The sequence below is a fragment of the Macaca thibetana genome, chromosome 7 (assembly GCF_024542745.1).
Source record: "Macaca thibetana thibetana isolate TM-01 chromosome 7, ASM2454274v1, whole genome shotgun sequence".
NCBI lineage: Eukaryota > Metazoa > Chordata > Mammalia > Primates > Cercopithecidae > Macaca > Macaca thibetana.
Window position 1 is genome coordinate 147016395 of NC_065584.1, and position 19584 is coordinate 147035978.

The 19584-nt window shown below is 43.6% G+C and overlaps 2 protein-coding genes across 8 annotated transcripts in view; one reads left to right on the plus strand and one right to left on the minus strand.

Annotated features, from left to right (window-relative positions):
• TLN2 (talin 2) overlaps positions 1 to 19584 on the plus strand; it is a 456511-nt gene that overhangs the window by 240117 nt on the left and 196810 nt on the right. The window lies entirely within an intron of this gene.
• Positions 10007 to 18163, minus strand: LOC126958745 (uncharacterized). Its single transcript, XM_050797289.1, has 3 exons — positions 17369 to 18163; positions 12978 to 13180; positions 10007 to 11450 (listed from the first exon to the last, which is right to left on the minus strand). Exons 1-3 carry the CDS (start codon positions 17431 to 17433, stop codon positions 11359 to 11361), a joined length of 360 nt encoding a protein of 119 aa, XP_050653246.1. The 5' UTR covers positions 17434 to 18163; the 3' UTR covers positions 10007 to 11358.

Consider the following 19584-nt stretch of genomic DNA (forward strand, 5'->3'; position numbering starts at 1 on the left):
TTACCTGTATTTGTTTGAGTTTAAAAATTGGTTATTATGCAGTTACATCATTTGGATCAAGTATGTTAATTTTCTTTACCTTTTCTGATTTCCCCATTTTTTCTTTTTTCTTTTCTTTCTTTAAGAAAGCATCTTGTTAAAACTTCCAGAATGAGTGATTTTTATTAGGCAGTTTTGGGCTTGCTTGTTTTACCCTCTTAATTCTTTCCAGGTGGGACTCATGTTCTGTTTCCTTTGCCTGTGTCATGTGCACTTTTAGCATTGGAATTCAATCCATTACGATTCTAATTATGCTATGAATTTCATTTTCAATAGAGAAAATTACAAAGAGGGCAAAAATCACACAGGGACTGTCAACATGGGAAGCAAACATTCTCCTTTTCTAGAGGCCCAGTATAGAAATCAGAGTTTCATAATTGTATTGACATACATAGGTTCTTTAACTGAGAAATCTAAGATTAACAGTAATGCTAATTGATGGTTTTTGCTCTATTTAAATCTCATATTGCAGTTACTTAGTCTTGGTAACAAGGTATGGACTATAATTTTCTTTCTCCTTTACTAGTAGCTCACTGTGTAATTCTGGGGTAAGGCTAAAATGGTTATAGTTTTAAAACTATTCATGTACCTATGGGGGCTTCCCTGCCCTTTTAAAGCAGCAGATTCAGATTTCACAGTGTAGGCATCCCAGGGTGGCTTGCTTAGGCAAAAGCCCAATTTACACAATGCCTTTGAAACAGGAGCAAAAGTCGTAATAATACTAAATGCTTAGAACGTCATATATAGTAGGCCTTCAATAACGTTTCATTGAATTAAATGGAGTTATTATAAACATGTATGAATTATAGTAGAGATCATATGCCTTTTCTAAGCCTGTGCTAAAATAAAGACCTTTTTTTCAGAGAAAGATCTATATTTTAAGCCTCCATTTTTGACCCTCATAATTAAGATCCAGGATTAGAAGAAGGGGTGAGCATTCCTGTGTACCAAGCAGTTCTGAGACCATGCACTGGAGCAGAAGGTTGCATATGGCTGGCAGAACCAGAGCAGAGAGTCCTGGCAACCTTATGGGATTTGGTCATAAAATGATATTGCACTGTACCTTCTTCCACTCTAGGTATTCCCTGCCCTGATACCTGCAAAGTTTTCCCAGATAATCCTGGAGACTTAACCTATTTGACGGCATAATTCCCAGTTTTCTATTTTATTTATCAGAAAATTTGGTAGTGGGTCTGGGCACAGTGTCTCTCACCTGTAATCCCAGCACTTTGGGAGGCCAAGGTGGGAGGTACGAGGCAGGAGGATTGCTTGAGTCCAGGAGTTTGTGACCAGCCTGGACAATGTAGTAAGATCCTGTCTCTAAAAAAAAAAAATAAAAAATTATCTGGGCATAGTGGCACACACCCGTAGTCCCAGTTACTTGGGAGGCAGAGGTGGGAGGATTGCTTGAGCCCACTCGAGGTTGCAGTGAGCCATAATCACGCCACCACACTCCAGCCTGGGCTACAGAGTGGGACCCTGTTTCAAAAAATACAAATAGCCAGGCGCAGTGGCTCATGCCTGTAATTCCAGCACTTTGGGAGGCCGAGGCAGGTAGATCACGAGGTAAGGAGTTCGAGACCATCCTGGCTAACATGGTGCCACCGCGTCTCTACTAAAAATACAAAAAATTAGCCAGGCGTGGTGGTGGGCGGGTAGTCCCAGCTACTTGGGAGGCTGAGGCAGGAGAATGGTGTGAACTCAGAAGGCGGAGCTTGCAGTGAGTGGAGATCACGCTACTGCACTCCAGCTTGGGCGACAGAGTGAGACTCTGTCTCAAAAAAATAAAAAAATAAATAAAAATAAAAAAGGAAATTTTGGTGGTGGATTTCATTTAGCCTCTGCCACTTCTTTGGTGTCACCAGCTTTTTGTGGCCTTAGATAAAATAAATGATATAAACATTGTGTGCCTGGCACATAATGTGTGATCAGTACATGGTGATATCATTTCTCTGTGAGATGGTGCTTCCATGTCAGCCATCTGTGGCAGTTCCCAGGTTATACTGATTCCAACTGGATTCTTCTCCTAAGAGAAGAACCCTAAGCTGAGCTTCAGGAGGTGTCTTGGTGTTACCTACTGTGAATTTTGTTTTTAAAGCTTTTTATTTTTGACCTGCGCTTTTGTGTTGATATCTGTTAGTTTTGTGTGCTTTTCCCCCAAATGAGGTATTTTCCAAAGTTGTCCTTACATTCCAAGGTAGGGCCATGTAAAGCGAAGCCATGAGCTCTTGGGGAGTAGCAGTTTTATTTTGTCTGCAAGAGTGTGGCTCAAATGAAGTGTCAGTAAAATGTTAGTTCCCTTTAGAATAATTGATATACTGATTTTCCATATTTTCTGCTAATCTTTTGAAATATGTGTTTTTGAGTTCATTTTGTTTTTGGGACCCAACAAAAGGCAAATATTAAACTATTTAAAAATAATTAGGATAAAGCCTCAGTCAGCAGTTAAAACTGAGAGTCCTAATACATTGAAGCTTTGTAAAAATCCCTTAGAAAATATATGAACATTTTAAAGGTAATTGAGGGCGCCATAGATCATTTTAACATCCTCTTCCCATTGTTCTTAATCTAGAGAATCTCTTCCGTGTCTTTAAAGTCAGGAAATTATCTTTTTTGTTTATTTGGTGGGGTTATTGTCAGTTGTATAGCATATATAACAAGAGCTGCCGGAATGATCTTTTGTAACACTGTAAAATCACATCTGCTGTCAGAAGTAGCCATTTTGTAACTATTGGAAAAACTGTGGAAATATGGCACCAACTAATCAACATTTTTGCTTATTACTAGGTTGGCTATCACTTGGAAAGAGGACAGGTCATTTAGGTAAAGCCAGAGTTTAGATATCAGAAGAGAGATCCAGAAAACCAACTTCGGTTTTAGACTAGATGACCTCTCAGGTACTTACCTTCCTTAAACGTTGTCTAGGCTACAACCCGGTGAGAAAGTTGAGGAGGGCCACTCAGACATTTTTGGTGCTGAATGAGGACTTGACTCCCTGAGATTTTTGCTTTTAAATACATCCCACTCTATTCCCACTGGCCCTGCGGTCAGACTGGTGGGACTTAGCCCTAAGAGCACATACCTCAGAGGAGGAGGAGTGCCACAGACGTGGGCATCTCATCACAGAGGAAGGTCTGTGAGCTGCCACTCTCCAGTGGTCCAAGGCTGGGTTTGTTTTGACATTGATTTTTTATTTCTGTTACTGCTCTCTGGAGGTATGTCACAACAAGATTTAATGAATGATTTTTGGTCTGCATTTATTTGATGCATGACCTCGTGATTTGAGTTCCACCATTACCTTTTTTTTTTTTTTTTTTTTGCTTTCTGATTATGTACCACATAACTAAATCAATAAAGAAGAGAATGGAGGAACAGCTCTGTTTAACATTTCAGGGTGATGGAGTAATGCTGTCTATAAATATTTATATTTTTCTGAGAAGATGTCTTTTTCTTTTTGACATTCAGACGAGTTCACCAAGAGATTCATCACTAAAGAGAGGGGGAGGAGTGTGGGGGGGAATGAAAAGACGTCTTCCCCCCAGTAAATTTCTAGATGTCTTTCAAAAGGTAAATAGAAAAGAAGAAAACTCGAAAGAGTTTTTCATTTGAATAAGTCATTTTTTTTCTAAGGCATTGGAATACTCAGCTAGCCTTTTCTCACCCAGAATAGTAACAACTGGGGGAATATGGATATATAATCGAAGGATCCCCAAAAGCAAAATAGACTCTGTTGGCTTGCAGCTTCCTATGAGTTCCATAGCTTCTCATACCTCCCAGGTTGCAGTCTCTCTCTCCTCCTTTCTGCCTCCTCTCCTTGTCCTGACTTCAGCCTTGTCAGAGCCAAATCACTTCCTAAAGGCCCCACCTCTTAATACTGTTGTACTGGGGATTAAGTGTCAACATGAATTTTGGAGAAGACACATGCCAACCGTAACAGAGGAAGCTTGCTCAGTGGATTCTTTAGATGCCATCTCTTCTCTAGCACAAATAATCACTCATCCATTATTTTTTCAGGTTTGATTCCTCCCTTCCTCCCTTCCTCCCTCCCTCCCTCCCTCCCTCCCTCCCTCCCTCCCTCCCTCCCTCCCTCCCTCCCTCCCTTCCCTCCCTTCCTTCCTCCCTTCCTCCCTTCCTCCCTTCCTCCCTTCCTCCCTCCTCCCTTCCTCCCTTCCTTCCTTCCTTCCTTCCTTTCCTCCCTCCCCCTCCCTCCCTCCCTCCCTCCGTCTGTCTTTCCCTCCCTCCCTCTTCTTTCTCTCTTTTTCTTTTGTTTTTTGGTATAGACGAGGTCTCCCTATGTTTCCCAGGCTGTTGAACTCCTGGGCTCAAGCCATCCTCCTGCCTCAGCCTCCAAAAGTGCTGGGATTATGGGCATGAGCCACCATGCCCGACCTTGATAGTTTCATAGTGAGGTATTTTTTAATAGTCTCCTGTCTATAGATGATGATAAAATCTGTCAACCTCAGTTTCATCGGGAGCTGTGGTGACGTGAGAGCCCACAAGGATCACAGTAGGTGCAGCCATTGGACCACCAGTAAGAGAGTGGCTCCGAAGTCTCTCTGGGCACTGGTTAGAAGTTATGTGTGCTCTCCCCTGATCTTACATACAAACTTACTATTGCAGCTTTGTAGACAGCCCCTGCCACTGCTTTTAGGCAGTCAATGATAATAAACAAGTAGTTAACGGAGGATATAGTCTCGTTCTGGGGGCTAGTGCCCCTGTGAGGGGTGGCGTTAAGGTTGAGCAGCTCTTGCTTGTGCTGGAGGCCATTTCTGTTCTGACTAAATCTCACCTGCTTAGGTCTTGCCTGGGAAGGTCGAGTAGGCCCTAGAATAATCTCAAAGTCCTTCAGGAATCTCAAGGACTCCTAATGACCTGAACCCCTAGAGGTGTGACTTCATCCTAGATTCACTACATGTTGGAAGGATTTTAGTGATCAGCGTGACCTGGCTCTTATTCCAGACTTGTCACCCGGTACTGCTTGCTGCTTTCCTCCTCAAGCCCTGTGGAAGCTCTCGGAGGGCAAGGCAGGGCTCCTCTCTCCACAGGCAGCAGCTAGTCTACTACATGGCACCTGCCAACTCTCTGTGCGAGTTGCTGTGAGAGTTTAAGCCACGTGAATGCAAGACCAGCCTTATTCCATCTTGTTTATTCTCCTGAAGTAATCTGTACAGTGTCCTATGCATTATAAGTTATTGATAAATGGATGTAGATTGACCTGTGTCCTTCCCCTAGGCCCAGAATCTGAACCTTACCCTCTATATCCACAAAATACTGTGCCCTAGATATTTATGTCTGCAATTTGAGGTGGTTGTACTGAATGTGGAGGGAGACTCCACAGAGGTGCTTCCCATCCCTTTTTATATGATGGAGGGGCGATCTGACAAGGAAAAACACTATTTGGTTTCATCTGTATTAGAGTAACCGAAAGTGGGCTTGTGTTGCAGTTGAATTTATTTATTTTAATTCCAGTATAACAAAAGCCAAAATAAAACAAACAGGAAACAAAGTATAATTCTGCCACTCTAACAAAATGCTAACATAGTCTCTTTCCTACTTGGCTGGAAGCACCCTAAATTCTATGTAGCATCAATCATATCCTATTCTTACAGATAATTTTCAAATTGCCATGTAGTTTTGTTAGGTGGTACAGTATGGTGGTATTATAGCAAGACATGGGCCCTGGAGGCAGATATACCCAGGTTAGAGTCTTGTTCCTATCATTTGCTAGCTTTGTGACCTTGGGCACAATATATACGTATGCATGTGCATACGTCATTGCCTACACCAGCACCTGCATCTTTGCTTATATTTGTTTATTTGTTTTAGAGATGCTGTCTTGTTCTGTTACTCAGGCTGCAGTGCAGTGATATGATCATAGCTCACTGCAGCCTTGAACTCCTGAGCTCAAACCATCCGCCTGCCTTAGCCCCCAAGTAGCTAGGACTACAGGTTCACACCACCATGCCTAGCTAGTTTTTATATTTAAAAAGTTTGTGTAGAGACAGAGTCTTGCTATGTTGCCCAGGCTGCTCTTGAACTCCTGGACTCAAGCACTCCTTCCATCTAAGCCTTTGAGTCAATGCGATTATAGGTATGAGGCCCAGCTGTGCCTATATTTACATATTCACACACGTTTATAATTATTTTACTGATTACCACTTACATTTAACTGTACTACTTGCCATTTTGTGTTAAAAGAACTATATTTAGGCTTATTGTACTTATTAATATCCTAATTGGGCCATATTTAGCCTGGCTAAATAGATTAGTTTGCCAGGGCTGTCCCCTAACAAAATACTACTAATTGGGTGGCTTAAATAACAGAAACTGATTGTCTCACAGTTCTGGAGGCTAGAAGTTCAAGGTCATGGTGTTCCATCTGAAGGCTGTGAGGGAGGGATCTGTTCCAGGCCTCTCTTGTGGCTTGTAGATGGCCATCTTTTCCTGTCCTCTTTACATCATCCTTCCTGTGTGTTTGTGTCCAAATTTCTCCTTCTTATAAGGACAACGGTCAATTTGGATTATGACCTGCTCTAATGACCTCATTTTAACCTGATTGCCTCTGTAAAGGTGCCATCTTCAAATAACGTCGCAGTCTGAAGTCCTGGGGGTTAGGACCTTAACATAAGAATTTTGGAAGAAACACAATTCAGCCCATAGCATTAAGCTAGGTGCACTGTTGGAGGACAAGATGAATATCAGTTTTATAGACTGGTGCTGACAGATGACACAAGATTGTAGCACAAATTCCCATTGATGAGGCCCCTTGCCAATTCAGGAGTTCCTTTAGTCCTACCATTTCTTTAGAGATTCTTACTGTTTATCCCCGTTTCTCTTTGATTGGTTTGTGCATTTCTTCTGTTATTTTTCCAGCTTTATCTTAAGTTTTATATTTATTTTTGGAATTGTTTTTCAAGAATAAGTCCAGGTTGTGGAGGTATAGCAAATGTGACAGTATCTTAAAACAATCCTTTAAAACACTGTCCTCAACTGTGCTGTTGAGAATTCATCGTTTCATGTCATCTCCCATGGGGACGTGTTTGTTTCTTCCTTGTGCTTTTGATGAAGTAATATGTATGTCTCCAGGCTGCAGTTTGATTTGTTTTTTTGCTATTTGAAAATACAAATCTTATTCATAACTCACCGATGAAATTGGTAAGACTTTTGATCTGTCTTTATTTTATTAACTATGGGAAAATGATACTTCATCAGCCTACTTCAATTTAGTTAATATCCTTTTGGTAATTGGGGTTCGGTCTGGTAGGCAGTTCTAAAAACTTGGGCTTACAGACAGCAGCACGTGGCTGCTCACCATGCATATCCACATGGCTTTCTGTAGTAAAGTCTAGTCCAATCCTCCTCCTCCTCTCTGTCATTTCCACTGTTTGCAATATATTTTAAAATTTTTGTTAAACATTTATCTTTTCTCTGCCTCTTTTCTGTAAATCTGGTTTATTGCCTATGCCAGATGTTTTTTCTCCCATTCATTCCTCTGTCAATTCTGTCTGTTGGTGTGGTCCCTTGCAGCTTGAGCCCTGGATGGCAGGACGGTTCTGTGGGGTAGATTGAACTATAAAACCTGGATTGATTATTGGCCTTCCCAGTTGTTAATGCATATTCATTTAGCTAACCCATAAATCAAACAGCTGATACCTGTACATTCAGATTTCATTATTTCTTGTTGTTTTGTTGTCTTCTGGGTTGCTTTGTAAAAATGCTGATGATTCCTTTAACAAAAGGAAGAAATTTAGCTGAAGAAAATAATCTGAAATAAAAAACAGAAGAGGTTTCAAACAAAAAAATCCTTATTGCATCCTTATTTGTAATAGTGAAAACTTGCAAATAGCTGATATACACGAAAAGATACAGCTATTAAATTATGGGACCTTATTTACAATATTATGTATGTATGTATGTATGTATGTATTTGAGACGGAGTCTCGCTCTGTCGCCCAGGCTGGAGTGCAGTGGCCGGATCTCAGCTCACTGCAAGCTCCGCCTCCCGGGTTCACGCCATTCTCCTGCCTCAGCCTCTGGAGTAGCTGGGACTACAGGTGCCCACCACCTCGCCCGGCTAGTTTTTTGTATTTTTTAGTAGAGACGGGGTTTCACCGGGTTAGCCAGAATGGTCTGGATCTCCTGACCTCGTGATCCGCCCGTCTCGACCTCCCATAGTGCTGGGATTACAGGCTTGAGCCACCGCGCCCGGCAACAATATTATGTATTTATTAAAAACAGTGTTTGTAAAGAGTTTGTGATACTGTGGGAGATTATTATGTAATTAGAATGGGGAAAACTTAGGATATAGAATTATATAGAGCATATCATCTCAACCACATAAAGTATGCATATTCATTGAAAGGAAATGTGTCCAAATGTTAGTGGTATTTATCTTTGAGTGGGGTGGGGCCAGACATGGAAGTCTAGATTCAGACAGACCTGGGTTACCTTTCCTCTTGTGTTTGCCTTTTCCTTACAAGACATAATCTCTATTAAGCCTAATTTAGGGTAAATAGGATCTCCCTCACCTAATGATTTTCCGGAATAATTAGGTAAAGTGCTTAGTTCAGCGTGTGACATATAATAATGCAACAAGTGAAAGTTCAATTATTAATAAAAACAATATTATCAATAAATTTTTTTTTTCCCATTTTACTGCATTCCTGGCATAAGCACTGTATCGACTTCTCCATGTTCCCTTCTGTTTTAAACAGCACACATTAGGAGGCAGAACCTTCAGATCCATGGCCTTGGTCAAGTTCACATAACTGCTCTGTTTTTGTTGTCCTGCTTGGATGAAGTCTAAACCCCTTAGCATGGGGTTATGTTGAGGATTCAGTGCCTTAACATAAAACGGGCTTAGCATCAGTGCCTGGCACGTAATCACTTACATATGTTAGCTGCTACTATGTACTTAAAATTTTTTAAAAAATATATGTATTTATTTGTTTTAATTCTTACATGCAGAAGGATGGGAAAATTACTGCAAGGATTTACATAACCTGTAGAGAACTAGACTTAATGACTTCTAAGTCTAAGATCACGGATACTGTAAGATAGATATATATATGTATGTATATATAGTTTAACTGAAACATTGCAAGTTTTAGGTATAAGATGGGGGTGACCTTGGAATGAGTGGTGGTAGAAAATGAGGAGCCTTTGGAGAATCCAGTTCGTTCTGTGACTCCTGGATTGGTAATGCGATGATATGCGGATGGACTTTGAGTCTATACAAATGGAAAGTTTAGTCAGGTTTCTTGGTTTGTTTCAGTTCTCCAAATATATGCCAGATTTTTAGGTCCTTCTAATTTATGGTTAATAGGTTAACATAGACAAGTGGCAAGAATAGGTTTTTAATTTCTTTCCTTTTTTCTTCAAGATTGAAGAAAATTTCACCCAAGTCCAAAAATGTGCTGTTGCCTTTTTGAGTAATGTGTGGTGTGGGGTTTCAGCCTTTTCCTCGCTGGTCCTTGCAGGGGAAGGAAATGGAGCTAGGAAGTGCAAGATTCTTCCATTTTTGGGGTGAAAGCAAGCATGATAATGTAGGTTTGCATGGTCACTCGGCAACCCAGATCCATGCTGCTTTTAGCAGGTGTTCCTCAATGGGGGCCACACTTTCTCACTCTCAAATTAAGCCCAGCATGAAGAGAGTCAGTTGAGAAGGAACTTGCATACAGTTCTTGTCACTCATTCTTCCAGGGTCAGTCTGGAAGAAAACCCTGAATGACCTCCCCGATCACTGTAGAACCAAGCTTTCCCCCTGACCCCCAGTAAAAGTCAAGTGTATCTGTATCCATCACAGTGGTGTGTGCCTTAATGACAGAGCCTGTGTTGCTCAGCCTCAGCAGGAGCCTACAGAATATGCCTTCCGGAGATTGTATAGGCTCGCCACCAAGGGTCAACAAAAACAAGTAATGGGATGAGTTATTCCCTGTTATCTAGAAAAATGGTAAATAATTCATAGTTCACCTGGTCTTGACCTTCACTTTTATTTTTCTTCTATTTTTTTTCTTGGACCTGACCTTTTACATTTCTATTGTATCCATTTTTGTAAACAATCTACTTTCAATCATTTGAATAAGTTAATGTATAAAAGCATTCAAAGTCAGAGTTCAGTTTAGAGCCACCTTCTTTCTGAAGCTTGTAACAAGAGGAGGAAAATAGCAGGACTGAAAAGTAGACTCCAAGAGGACTGAAACGTATGAATGATTTATTCAGCTGTTTTGGCAACCACAGGGGAATAGTGAGATTGCTGGAGGGCTCACACAGCCTTCTTACGGTTCGACAAAAAACGACAGTATCTTCCACACACAGGCCAGGAATTCACGTATCTTCCCAGAACCTCTGTTTTTATCTATGAAAGGGGGGGTGCAAAAAAAAAATCAAAATCTTTTTAACTTTCTAGCCTATTGATCATATCCAGGGACAAGACATACATGGATGTACCATGGAACGCTTCAGTGCTGAGTGGTCATCAGGTGATAGCGTTTCCTGTTTGTTTCACTGGTGACTCAGGCCAGGAGGGCTGGTGTTGGAGCAGGGTCGCAGCTGAGTGCTCCGAGAGTTGAGGGGAGCAGACAGATCCTTACTTGTTGGGGCAGAGTTTAAAGACTAGTTTATAGAAGCAAAACTGGATGCTGGGTTGAGGGGTAACCGAGGACCTGGGGCGGAGGGTGGTCACATTTCAGACACACAGGCTGAAATAACTGAAGCAATTTTGCAGAGATTGAAAAATCATCTATTTCATTAGTATGGAGGATTCTTATAATGTGCATAGAAGATAGGAAGCGGGTTAGATGAGGCTGGGTGGTGGCCTTAATATTTGGGCTAAGCAGCTTGAACCTGATTTTCCATACATTTCAAAATGCTATGTGTGCATTAAAGATCGGCTCTAGGCAAAATCATAAAGCTGTGAGAACATAGGCGTCGGCTCCCCTCTCTTTCAGCCAGTCCTTTTTTCGTACTCCCCTGCTCACCGCCCTTTCTCCACTGTGCCAGAGTTCTAGTGTGTTCTGTAGCACACTACCCCTTCCTCAGCAGAATTACCTCTTAATTAGGCATCATCTTTAATAAAGGGCAGAGCTCAGCTAAGTTGCCTGGAAGGTTCTGAAACTTACCATTTCTATGACAGTGATAGGCAGTAAATGCACATATCTATTTCTATTGCGCAGTTTAACTGGGGACAAATCTTTATGACCAACAGTATACTTAATGATGGAATTCCAGGTGCCAGTGCCAAGAACTGCCTGGCAGTGGGAGGGTAAGTTGGAGGGATCCTGGGAGGGCGCTAATCAACTGTGTGCGTACCCTCTCTGTTCATTGTGGCAGTGTGAGAAGGTCTGATTGTGCTTTTCTGGCAGTGTGAACTTTGGGAAGGTCTCTTGACTTCAAGGTTTTAGTTTCTTCACCTGAAAATGGAAAAGAGTATCGAAGGTCTTTTCTCATCGTTCTTGTATTCCATGTTGTGGGCACTCTCTTTGGTTCTTAGTGGAGGGTAGAAATGCTGACTTCTCCCCACCCCATTCATGCATTAAATAAATATGTATTGAACCCTTCTCTGTGTCAGGCACTTCATTGTGAGCAATACACATGGTCCTTGCCCTCATGGAGCTTCCAGTTATTTCTGACTGATGTGGCATTGGTTCTTTTTTTGAGTTGTTCATTTGCCCAGATGGAGAGCTTCATCTTGTCAGCCTTGAAGTTCAGCATCTGTGCTTCCTAGAGCGGGCTGTTGTTGAGACATAGCTTGGTCTGCTGGATGTTGGCCCTCTGTTCATCCTTTAGTTGTGATATTACTGTGGGTAATTCCTAATGACTAATTTAGGGGAAAATCTGGTTAAATCTTTCCATGGAGTATGTATTAAGTCCACAGATTTTTATTGAGTACCTACTGTATGGTGGACACTGTGCTAGGCCTTGAAATACAAAGATGACTCTATTGATGCGTTATTGCCCTCTGAGGCCAGCAGGGGAGATGGACTTCTAATGGCAAATGTATTCCTGACACTAGGCTATAGATCTAGATCTATATCTAGATCTATATCTATCTATATCTTATTGCTGCTATATTGGGAACTGTGATGGCCCCGCAGTTTACTTAGGGATACATGGGGTTTGCAAAGCAGCCCTGGGAGCCAACAACGTGGCTGGAATTTTTACTGACCTGCATGGACTGCTGCTAAGTTCACACTTGTGTGGGTGGTTAATGATTTCTCCTTTGTTCATTTACCACTTGACCTTTTAACAACGGTTATTTCTAGTTGAAGTGTTCAAACAGTACTCCTGGCCTCTCTTGCCTCCATAAGGGAGAACTCAGGGATTCTTACATAAATGTTCTCGCTAGTTTTCTGGTCTCCCCACTCTGGCTACAGACAGGAGCTTAGCTGTCCTGGTCCTATTCTAAGTGGCTGTTAGCCACATGGAAAAGTCACATGAGCTGTGTTCATTGCTGCTTTCCCTGAGCTTACTATAGCATGGGGCTCTCTCAAGTGTAGATACCGAGGCTAGGGGAGCCTTTCCACTCAGGCCCTGCCCTCTGGGTTCCTACCAGCTGGGAAGAGATATCCAGGGCCCAGTGGGTTGACAAAATTAATAGGGAGGGCCTTGGTAACTTTCAGAAGATGTGGCTCCTTGGTAAAGCTGGACTGACGATGAGATCAAATGGGTTGCCCTGCTTCCTTGCCTCCTGGTCCCTCCTTAAATTAAAGATAGCTGCCTCCCAGTGAAGGCATGACTTGACTTACCTTCCTAGATGGGGACAGATAGGCACCTGTCTATGCCTGAGCTGCTCAGTGCCTGGAGTGCGAATGTTCAAGGCAAGCCCCAGGGTGCCTGAGCCCAGACTGTCCTGCAGAGTGAGATGGAGGGCAAGACCCTGGCTTTGGCATTTGCAGCACTTGTGGGTGGCTGTGACCCAGTCCACGGTGGGTTCTTACCTGCAGAGAAGCTACTTCTCTTCCTCCCTTGTAGAAGAGAGGTAGGGAGTGGAGAAGGGGAAGCTCTTTCCTTGGCGTTTCTTTGAGAGAGCTGAATCATTCCCAGGAGATTGAGGTGTAGCCACAGATGAATTGAAGCAAGTACAGCCATCCAAAATTGGGCACAGAGGCCTTCCCAAGAGGTCACGGTGGAGAGCCAGTGGCTGGAGGCAGAAGAGGGGAATGGTGGCCAGCTCTTACTCTTATAGACCTCCAAGGCCCCATTGAGGTATGGTGGCCTGGCCCTCTGGTCTTGCCAGGTGGGCACAAAGCCCTGCTTTACACAGGACTGTGCAGAGCCCCCATTGTGTCTCCCCTAAGTTGCTCCTAGGCAGAGCTCATGAGCAAGCCCCAGGGTGGAAGCTGATAGTAATGCCAGCCTTGCCCCACAGGGCGAGGACTTTTTCCCTCTTGAACTCTTGGATTGGGGGAACCTAAGTGACCACCAAGAGAAACAGCCCAGGGGCTACAGGAGTTAGCTGCTTGACACACACACTCAGCCTCACAGCTCATCCTCAGAAAGTTCTGTGTCTAGGAAAAGCCTGTTGTATGACTGCCATAAAAATAAACACAGGAGCTATATTTATTTATTTTTAATTTTTATTTATTTTTTTGAGACGGAATCTCGTTCTGTCACCCAGGCTGGAGTGCAGTGGTGCGATCTTGGCTCACGGCAGCCTCCACCTCTTGGGTTCCAGTGGTTCTCCTGCCTCAGCCTCCTGGGTAGCTAGGACTACAGGCACACGCCAACTAGCTCGGCTAATTTTTATATTTTTAGTAGAGATGGGATTTCACCATGTTGGCCAGGCTGGTCTCAAACTCCTGACCTCAGATAATCTGCCCACCTCGGCCTCCCAAAGTACTAGGATTACAGGCATGAGCCACTGCGCCTGGCCCACAGGAACTCTATTTATTTAAGTGAACAAAAGGCTAACTAGAAGGTGAGCTCCATGTAGACAGGAATTGTACCTGTCTTTGCCCCCTAATGCCTGCTAGGTTATCTAGTACATAACAGATACAAAATAAACAATAAAATGATGTTTGTAGTTCAGATAGTGGCCGACTCAAGTATGCTGCTTCCATTGTTTCTGCAGCTTCCATGACTAATGTTATTAATAATAATAACAAGCCCAGGCCGGGTGCGGTGGCTCACACCTGTAATCCCAGCACTTTAGGAGGCCAAGGCAGATGGATCACCTGAAGTTGGGAGTTTGAGACCAGCCTGGCCAAGGTGGAGAGACTCTGACTCTACTAAAAATACAAAATTAACTGGGCATGGTAGCACCCACCTGTAGTCCCAGCTACTCGGGAGGCTGAGGCAGGAGAATCGCTTGAACTCAGGAGGCAGAGGTTGCAGTGACCCGAGACTGCGCCACTGCGTTCTAGCCTGGGCAATGAACAAAACTCCATCTCAAAATAATAATAATAACAATAACAATAGTAACAATAAGCGCTTACCTAGCCTTTTCTCTGTGCCTTTGACTCATTTAATTCTCTAGCAATTTTATAGGTAGATCTGTTACTATCTCCCATTTTGTAGGAGACTGAGGCAGATGGCAGTTAAGTGACCAGCTCAGGTCATGCAGCTGGTGTAAGGCAGGTGGGGTCGGGGCACCTCGTGGTCCTCCCTTATAGGCAGAGATCCAAGGGGAGGCTACTCATCTTGACCAATGACAGGCATTTATTTTGAAGAGAAGGAGGCCTCTGCTGGAGCTGAACTTGTTTGTCCCTGGGTGAACCAGGGTGATCCCGAGCAACCTGCACTGCTGCCATCATCCTGGGCTGTTTACAGCTCCCTGGGACTGAAAAGTGTATTTTAAAAGGACAGTGTCTGGGTTTCACCACTGGTTTCATCAGCTCCATTTCCACAGAGGAAACCACAGAAGGGTTTTGTGTTGGGTCATGCAACCTTCGCACATACAATGAGGGCAGAAATGGTCAGAGTGAGACAAGATTATGAAAAGAAACACAGTGCAGGTTTTATGAATTTATACCCAGTCTTTAAGCAAAAACAAACAAACAAAAAAAAACCAAAAAACAAAACTTAAGATCCAATGAGATAGTAGTCATTCAAATTGCGGGAAAGGAAAAACAAACAATAAGATAAAATAGAAAAAGGGATTAGACTATAACAACTCTGCAAGAAATTGTACAGATTTGGCTCTGAACTTTCATGCAGCCAAACTAGAAAAGGAAACCTGATCAGCTGCTAGCCTCAGAGTCTGCACGATGAACAGCCTGGAGAGGGGTTTGGGTACAGAAAAGTAGAGGCCAGGACCAGTTGCAGGCTGTGCTGCCCTGAAAACATCACAGTGGACAAGGAGCATAAATCTTTATTGAGGTGTGTGGTCTGAGCTGCCTCATTTTCACAGGGCTTTAGTGGATGTACAGTTAAATTTCTCACAAGTGTGGAAAATACACAGTCATCTTTAGTCTACATTTCTTGGTTGCTATATGTTCTAATCCTACTTTCTTTTTGTTGTTGTTTTTCTTTGTTTTCTGTTTTTTTGAGACAGAGCCTCACTCTGTTACCCAGGCTGGGGTGCAGTGGTGCGATCTCTGCTCATTGCAACCTTCTCCTCCTGGATTAAAGTGATTCTCCTGCCTCAGCCTCCCGAGTAGCTGGAATTACAGGTGCCCACCACCACACCCAGATAATTTTTGTATTTTTTGTAGAGATGGGGTTTCACCATGTTGGCCAGGCTGGTCTCGAACCCCTGACCTCAGGTGATCTGCCCGACTTGGCCTCCCAAAGTGCTGGGATTGCAGGTGTGAGCCTCCACACCCGGCCTTAATCCTACTTTCTTTTTGCTACAGGGTAAGTCATGGTACTTGATTCCAGCAAGTGTCCATTTTGCCAGTGTCTCATTTTGTTGTGAGTGGTGCTAGAAACAGCTCATTGCTGTGGTTCTTGTGGGATGCTGAATAAATCCCATATACTTTGATTTCAGAGCTCATCTAGGTTTCCCTATGTCAGTGACTATCTTGCATGAGAATAATTAAAATACCTTGTCTTTAAATATAATGTTGTAGATTACAAAGTATTGGCCTTTTAGAGACATTCCTGGGAAGTCAGTCGTTGGCCTTATCTCGAGCTTCGAAAAACTAAATCTTAATAAAACAGGGAGCCAGAAGTGAGAAGGCGATGCTGGGGATTTTAGTCTTACACCCATGTGTGGTGTTCTATAAGAATGACTAGTTTAGTTTTCAGGATTTTTTTTCTTTTTCTTTCTTTCTTTCTTTCTTTCTTTCTTTCTTTTTTTTTTTTTTTTTTTTGGGTATATTGTGTTCCTGTGATGCTTTTTTGCAATAGTTGTTTTTGGGTGATTTAAAAAAAAAAGTTGAGGCCACAAGTCTTATAGTGAATGTAGTATTTCTTGTCTGTTGAACACCTGCCCTGAACCCTCCATTCCATGCCCTGCCCCCTCTTGAGATGTAAGGATGAGGAGACTGAGGATCCAACGGGAATAGCTGGCCAAGCATTGAGTATCAGGAAGCTCCTTCTGTGGCAGCAGGTCACTTCCTGCTCTCTAAAGGCAGCAGAGGGGAAGTGACAGGTCCAGAGGTCAAAGGCATCAGGAGGCCTGGAATTGAGCCTGCACATCAGACTCTGCACCCAGGATCGTTTCTGTGAACCCAGACTTAGCCACTCACCTTCTCCGCAATAGACCCGGGGCAGCCATGTGCACCTGGTGCAGAAGAGAGATTATGTACGGTGAGGAAGGGCACTTAGCTGTCCTGGGACTGTCTCTAGGACCATAATAAGGTGGAAACCATGTCTATGTAGATAACTTCCCCATGGAGTTTACAGCAACCATGTGATGTGCACTTTTGGATTACAAAGTCTTAAAAGCATAAATCTGAGCTACTGCCTGTTCCTCTGCCCCCTCCTAGCATACCTGCTCAGGAGACAAGTCCATACCTGCTGGGCCACCCCTGTCTTCCATCTCTCTCCTGAACCTGCTACTCCAGGCTCACCCCCGCACCACCCCCCGACCCCCATCCCCCATCCCCCTAAAGCCCTCCAATTTGCCAGATTCAATTGCAATGTCTCAGTTGCATCTTACCTGACCTGTGACCAGTAGTGAGCACAGCTGACCTCTCGCTTCTGTTTGACGTGCTTTCTCCTGGGTTCCACCCTCTGTCTGTTCTCTTCCCTCACCTACCCCTGTGCCTCCTTTGCCAGTGTCTTCTCTGCCAATTCAGAATGTTGTTCCCAGGGCTGAGTCATTAGGTTTCGCCTTGCTCTCCCTCACTCCCTAGGTGGTCTTTCTAGCCCCTCCCACCCAGTTCTCTCTCCATCTTTGTGTTCAACTCTACCTCTCCACTGAATACCTCTCAAAGAAACTCACCTCCAAATCTTTGCCCCCAGCAGCCTTTCTTTTTCCAGTTGTTTTGGACATAGGTTTTCCTTCATGTCCTCCTGTTTCTGCTTCTCTCCTTCCTGTCTGCTTCCCAGCTCTCTGAGCCTCTCTCCTGTGCACCTTGTGGACCCCGCAGCCCCAGGCGGCTTGCCATGCCCTGCAGGGCTCCCTCTTTCGATTCTGCTGCCCCTTTTGCCGCTTTCACCTTGCTCCTCTGTGTGTCTTCTGCTTCCTTCTGAGCTCCAGTATTAGGTCCTGCTGTTACATTTGGCTCTAGGGTCCATGTCACGGCTCCCTCTCGGCTTTGATGGAATCTCTCTCTGCATAGTTAGGGGGACCATTCATTTACCTTTCAGAAAGCTCAGCTTTTAGCCTGGGGAGGGCAGCCTTCACACAGCAACACTTAAAACATTTCCTTTTCCCAGGGAACAGATGATATTAACCATCCCATCCTCTCTGTTGCATCCCATAAACAGCATCCATGACAGCGTGGAGCTTTGTGGCTTTCCTCACTGACTCTTACCACCAGTCACAGATTTTAGCAATTGTCGCCAGCCCCAGGGGACAGACCAGCCATGGAATGATCTACATCACAGCAAATTAGTCCATTTATCTCTAGAGTTTAAATTTATTTCCCCCAATAGGGGAGTTGCTGGGTTAACTTGGCCCATAAAGGGGGGAGCGGGGAACTTTTACATATGGCTTTAAAAATCCCCAATATTGCAGGTGGGAATTGCCAGATATTTTGAACCCCTCTGCTGTGTCGGCAGTCCAGCCACTGCCTAGGCTTTGGTTAATTAATTCAGTTTTAGACAGATTCCCAGTGAACACTGCTGTTGTTTATTGAGAAGTATATCCTGACATTTGTCAACTGAGGAATATTTTTACAATTTTCGTGGCAAAATTCATTCAGAATGCAAGCAGGGGTCAGAATGACATTGCAGTTGGATGGCCTGAAAGGTTGCTTTGTGAGACCGTGTAAACCATGCCCGCGTTCACCAGAGCATCTGTTGAAAAACATCTCCTGTATCCAAGTGACCCAGCCACCTGTTGTTAGGACGCCAGCAATCAAGCATGCCGAGAAGCTGAGACCCTGGAGGCATCTGCAGCACTGCCTGGGCCTGGGCAGCCTGCTGTCCCCTCTGCCTTGTGGCCATCTCATTGCCTCCTGGCACCTCCCTTCTTCCGTGGGAAGAAGCTAGAGTCCAGGTTTACTACCTGCAGGTTCTCTAATGAAACACAAGAAAGAGAGTGAGCTTGAAATACCTATGGATTGATGTTTTCCGGGCTGCTCTAAGATTCTTTTAGCTACTAGTTATAAAGGGTCTTGTTTTGCTTGCTGGGATGACACTCAGCTGGTTATGTCTGAGTTGGTTCTTCAGGCACAAAGGAAAAAGCATTTGTGATACAGGTTTCTTTCTGTCTGTCTTGTGCCCAAGGAGTATATTTGATAGAGACCAGCTTGGGTTAAGTGAGTAGGGGACAGGTCAGTTTTTGGCCATGAAATAGAGCAGACACTGGAAATACACCATGAGCCACCAACTCAAAGAAAAAGCACTAAGTTGTTGAATTTACATTTTTAAAAGAAGGCTTTTATGAACGAATTCAAACTTAGCCTAAACCTGTGACTTTCCTTTCCCTTTCCTTCTTTTTTTTTTTTTTTTTGAGACAGTCTCATTCTGTTGTCCAGACTGGAGTGCAGTGGCATGATCTCAGCTCTCCCGGGTTCAAGCAATTCTCCTGTCTCAGCCTCCCAAGTAGCTGGGATTACAGGTGTATGCCACCACGCCAGGCTAATTTTTATGTTTTTAATAGAGACAGGGTTTCACCATGTTGGGCAGGCTGTCTTGAACTCCTGAGTTCAAGTGATCTGCCCCCTTCAGCCTCCCAAAGTGCTGGGATTACAGGCGTGAGCCACTGCACCCAGCCACCTGTGTATTTTCTAAAGCTATTGAGCCGGACAAGAAACAAAATATCTCCATAAACAAAATCAGAATTGAGTTGCATTTATTCACTTTGAGACCCCAATCACATGAAGCTTCTTGGTACCCTTTGGGTTTAAGATTGGCCTCTCTGGCCTCACATTGATCTTTCCTTGGGATTCTATTTTATGCACTGTTCAGGGCCGATATCATTATAGCCACTTTATTTGTGAAGAAATTGAGGCAGAGTGGCCAAAGTGACTTTCTCAGATTGACACAGGC

What these genes read in the sequence shown, in the direction of transcription:
- LOC126958745 (XM_050797289.1), bottom strand. Translation starts at nt 17,433, where the DNA reads ATGAAGGAAAACCTATGTCCAAAACAACTGGAAAAAGAAAGGCTGCTG. An exon ending in CTGGGGGCAAAGATTTGGAG is followed by an intron (nt 13,181 to 17,368) that starts GTGAGTTTCTTT and finishes TTCTGCCTCCAG; the next exon opens with CCACTGGCTCTCCACCGTGA. An exon ending in GAGAAGTAGCTTCTCTGCAG is followed by an intron (nt 11,451 to 12,977) that starts GTAAGAACCCAC and finishes TTCCATTTTCAG; the next exon opens with GTGAAGAAACTAAAACCTTG.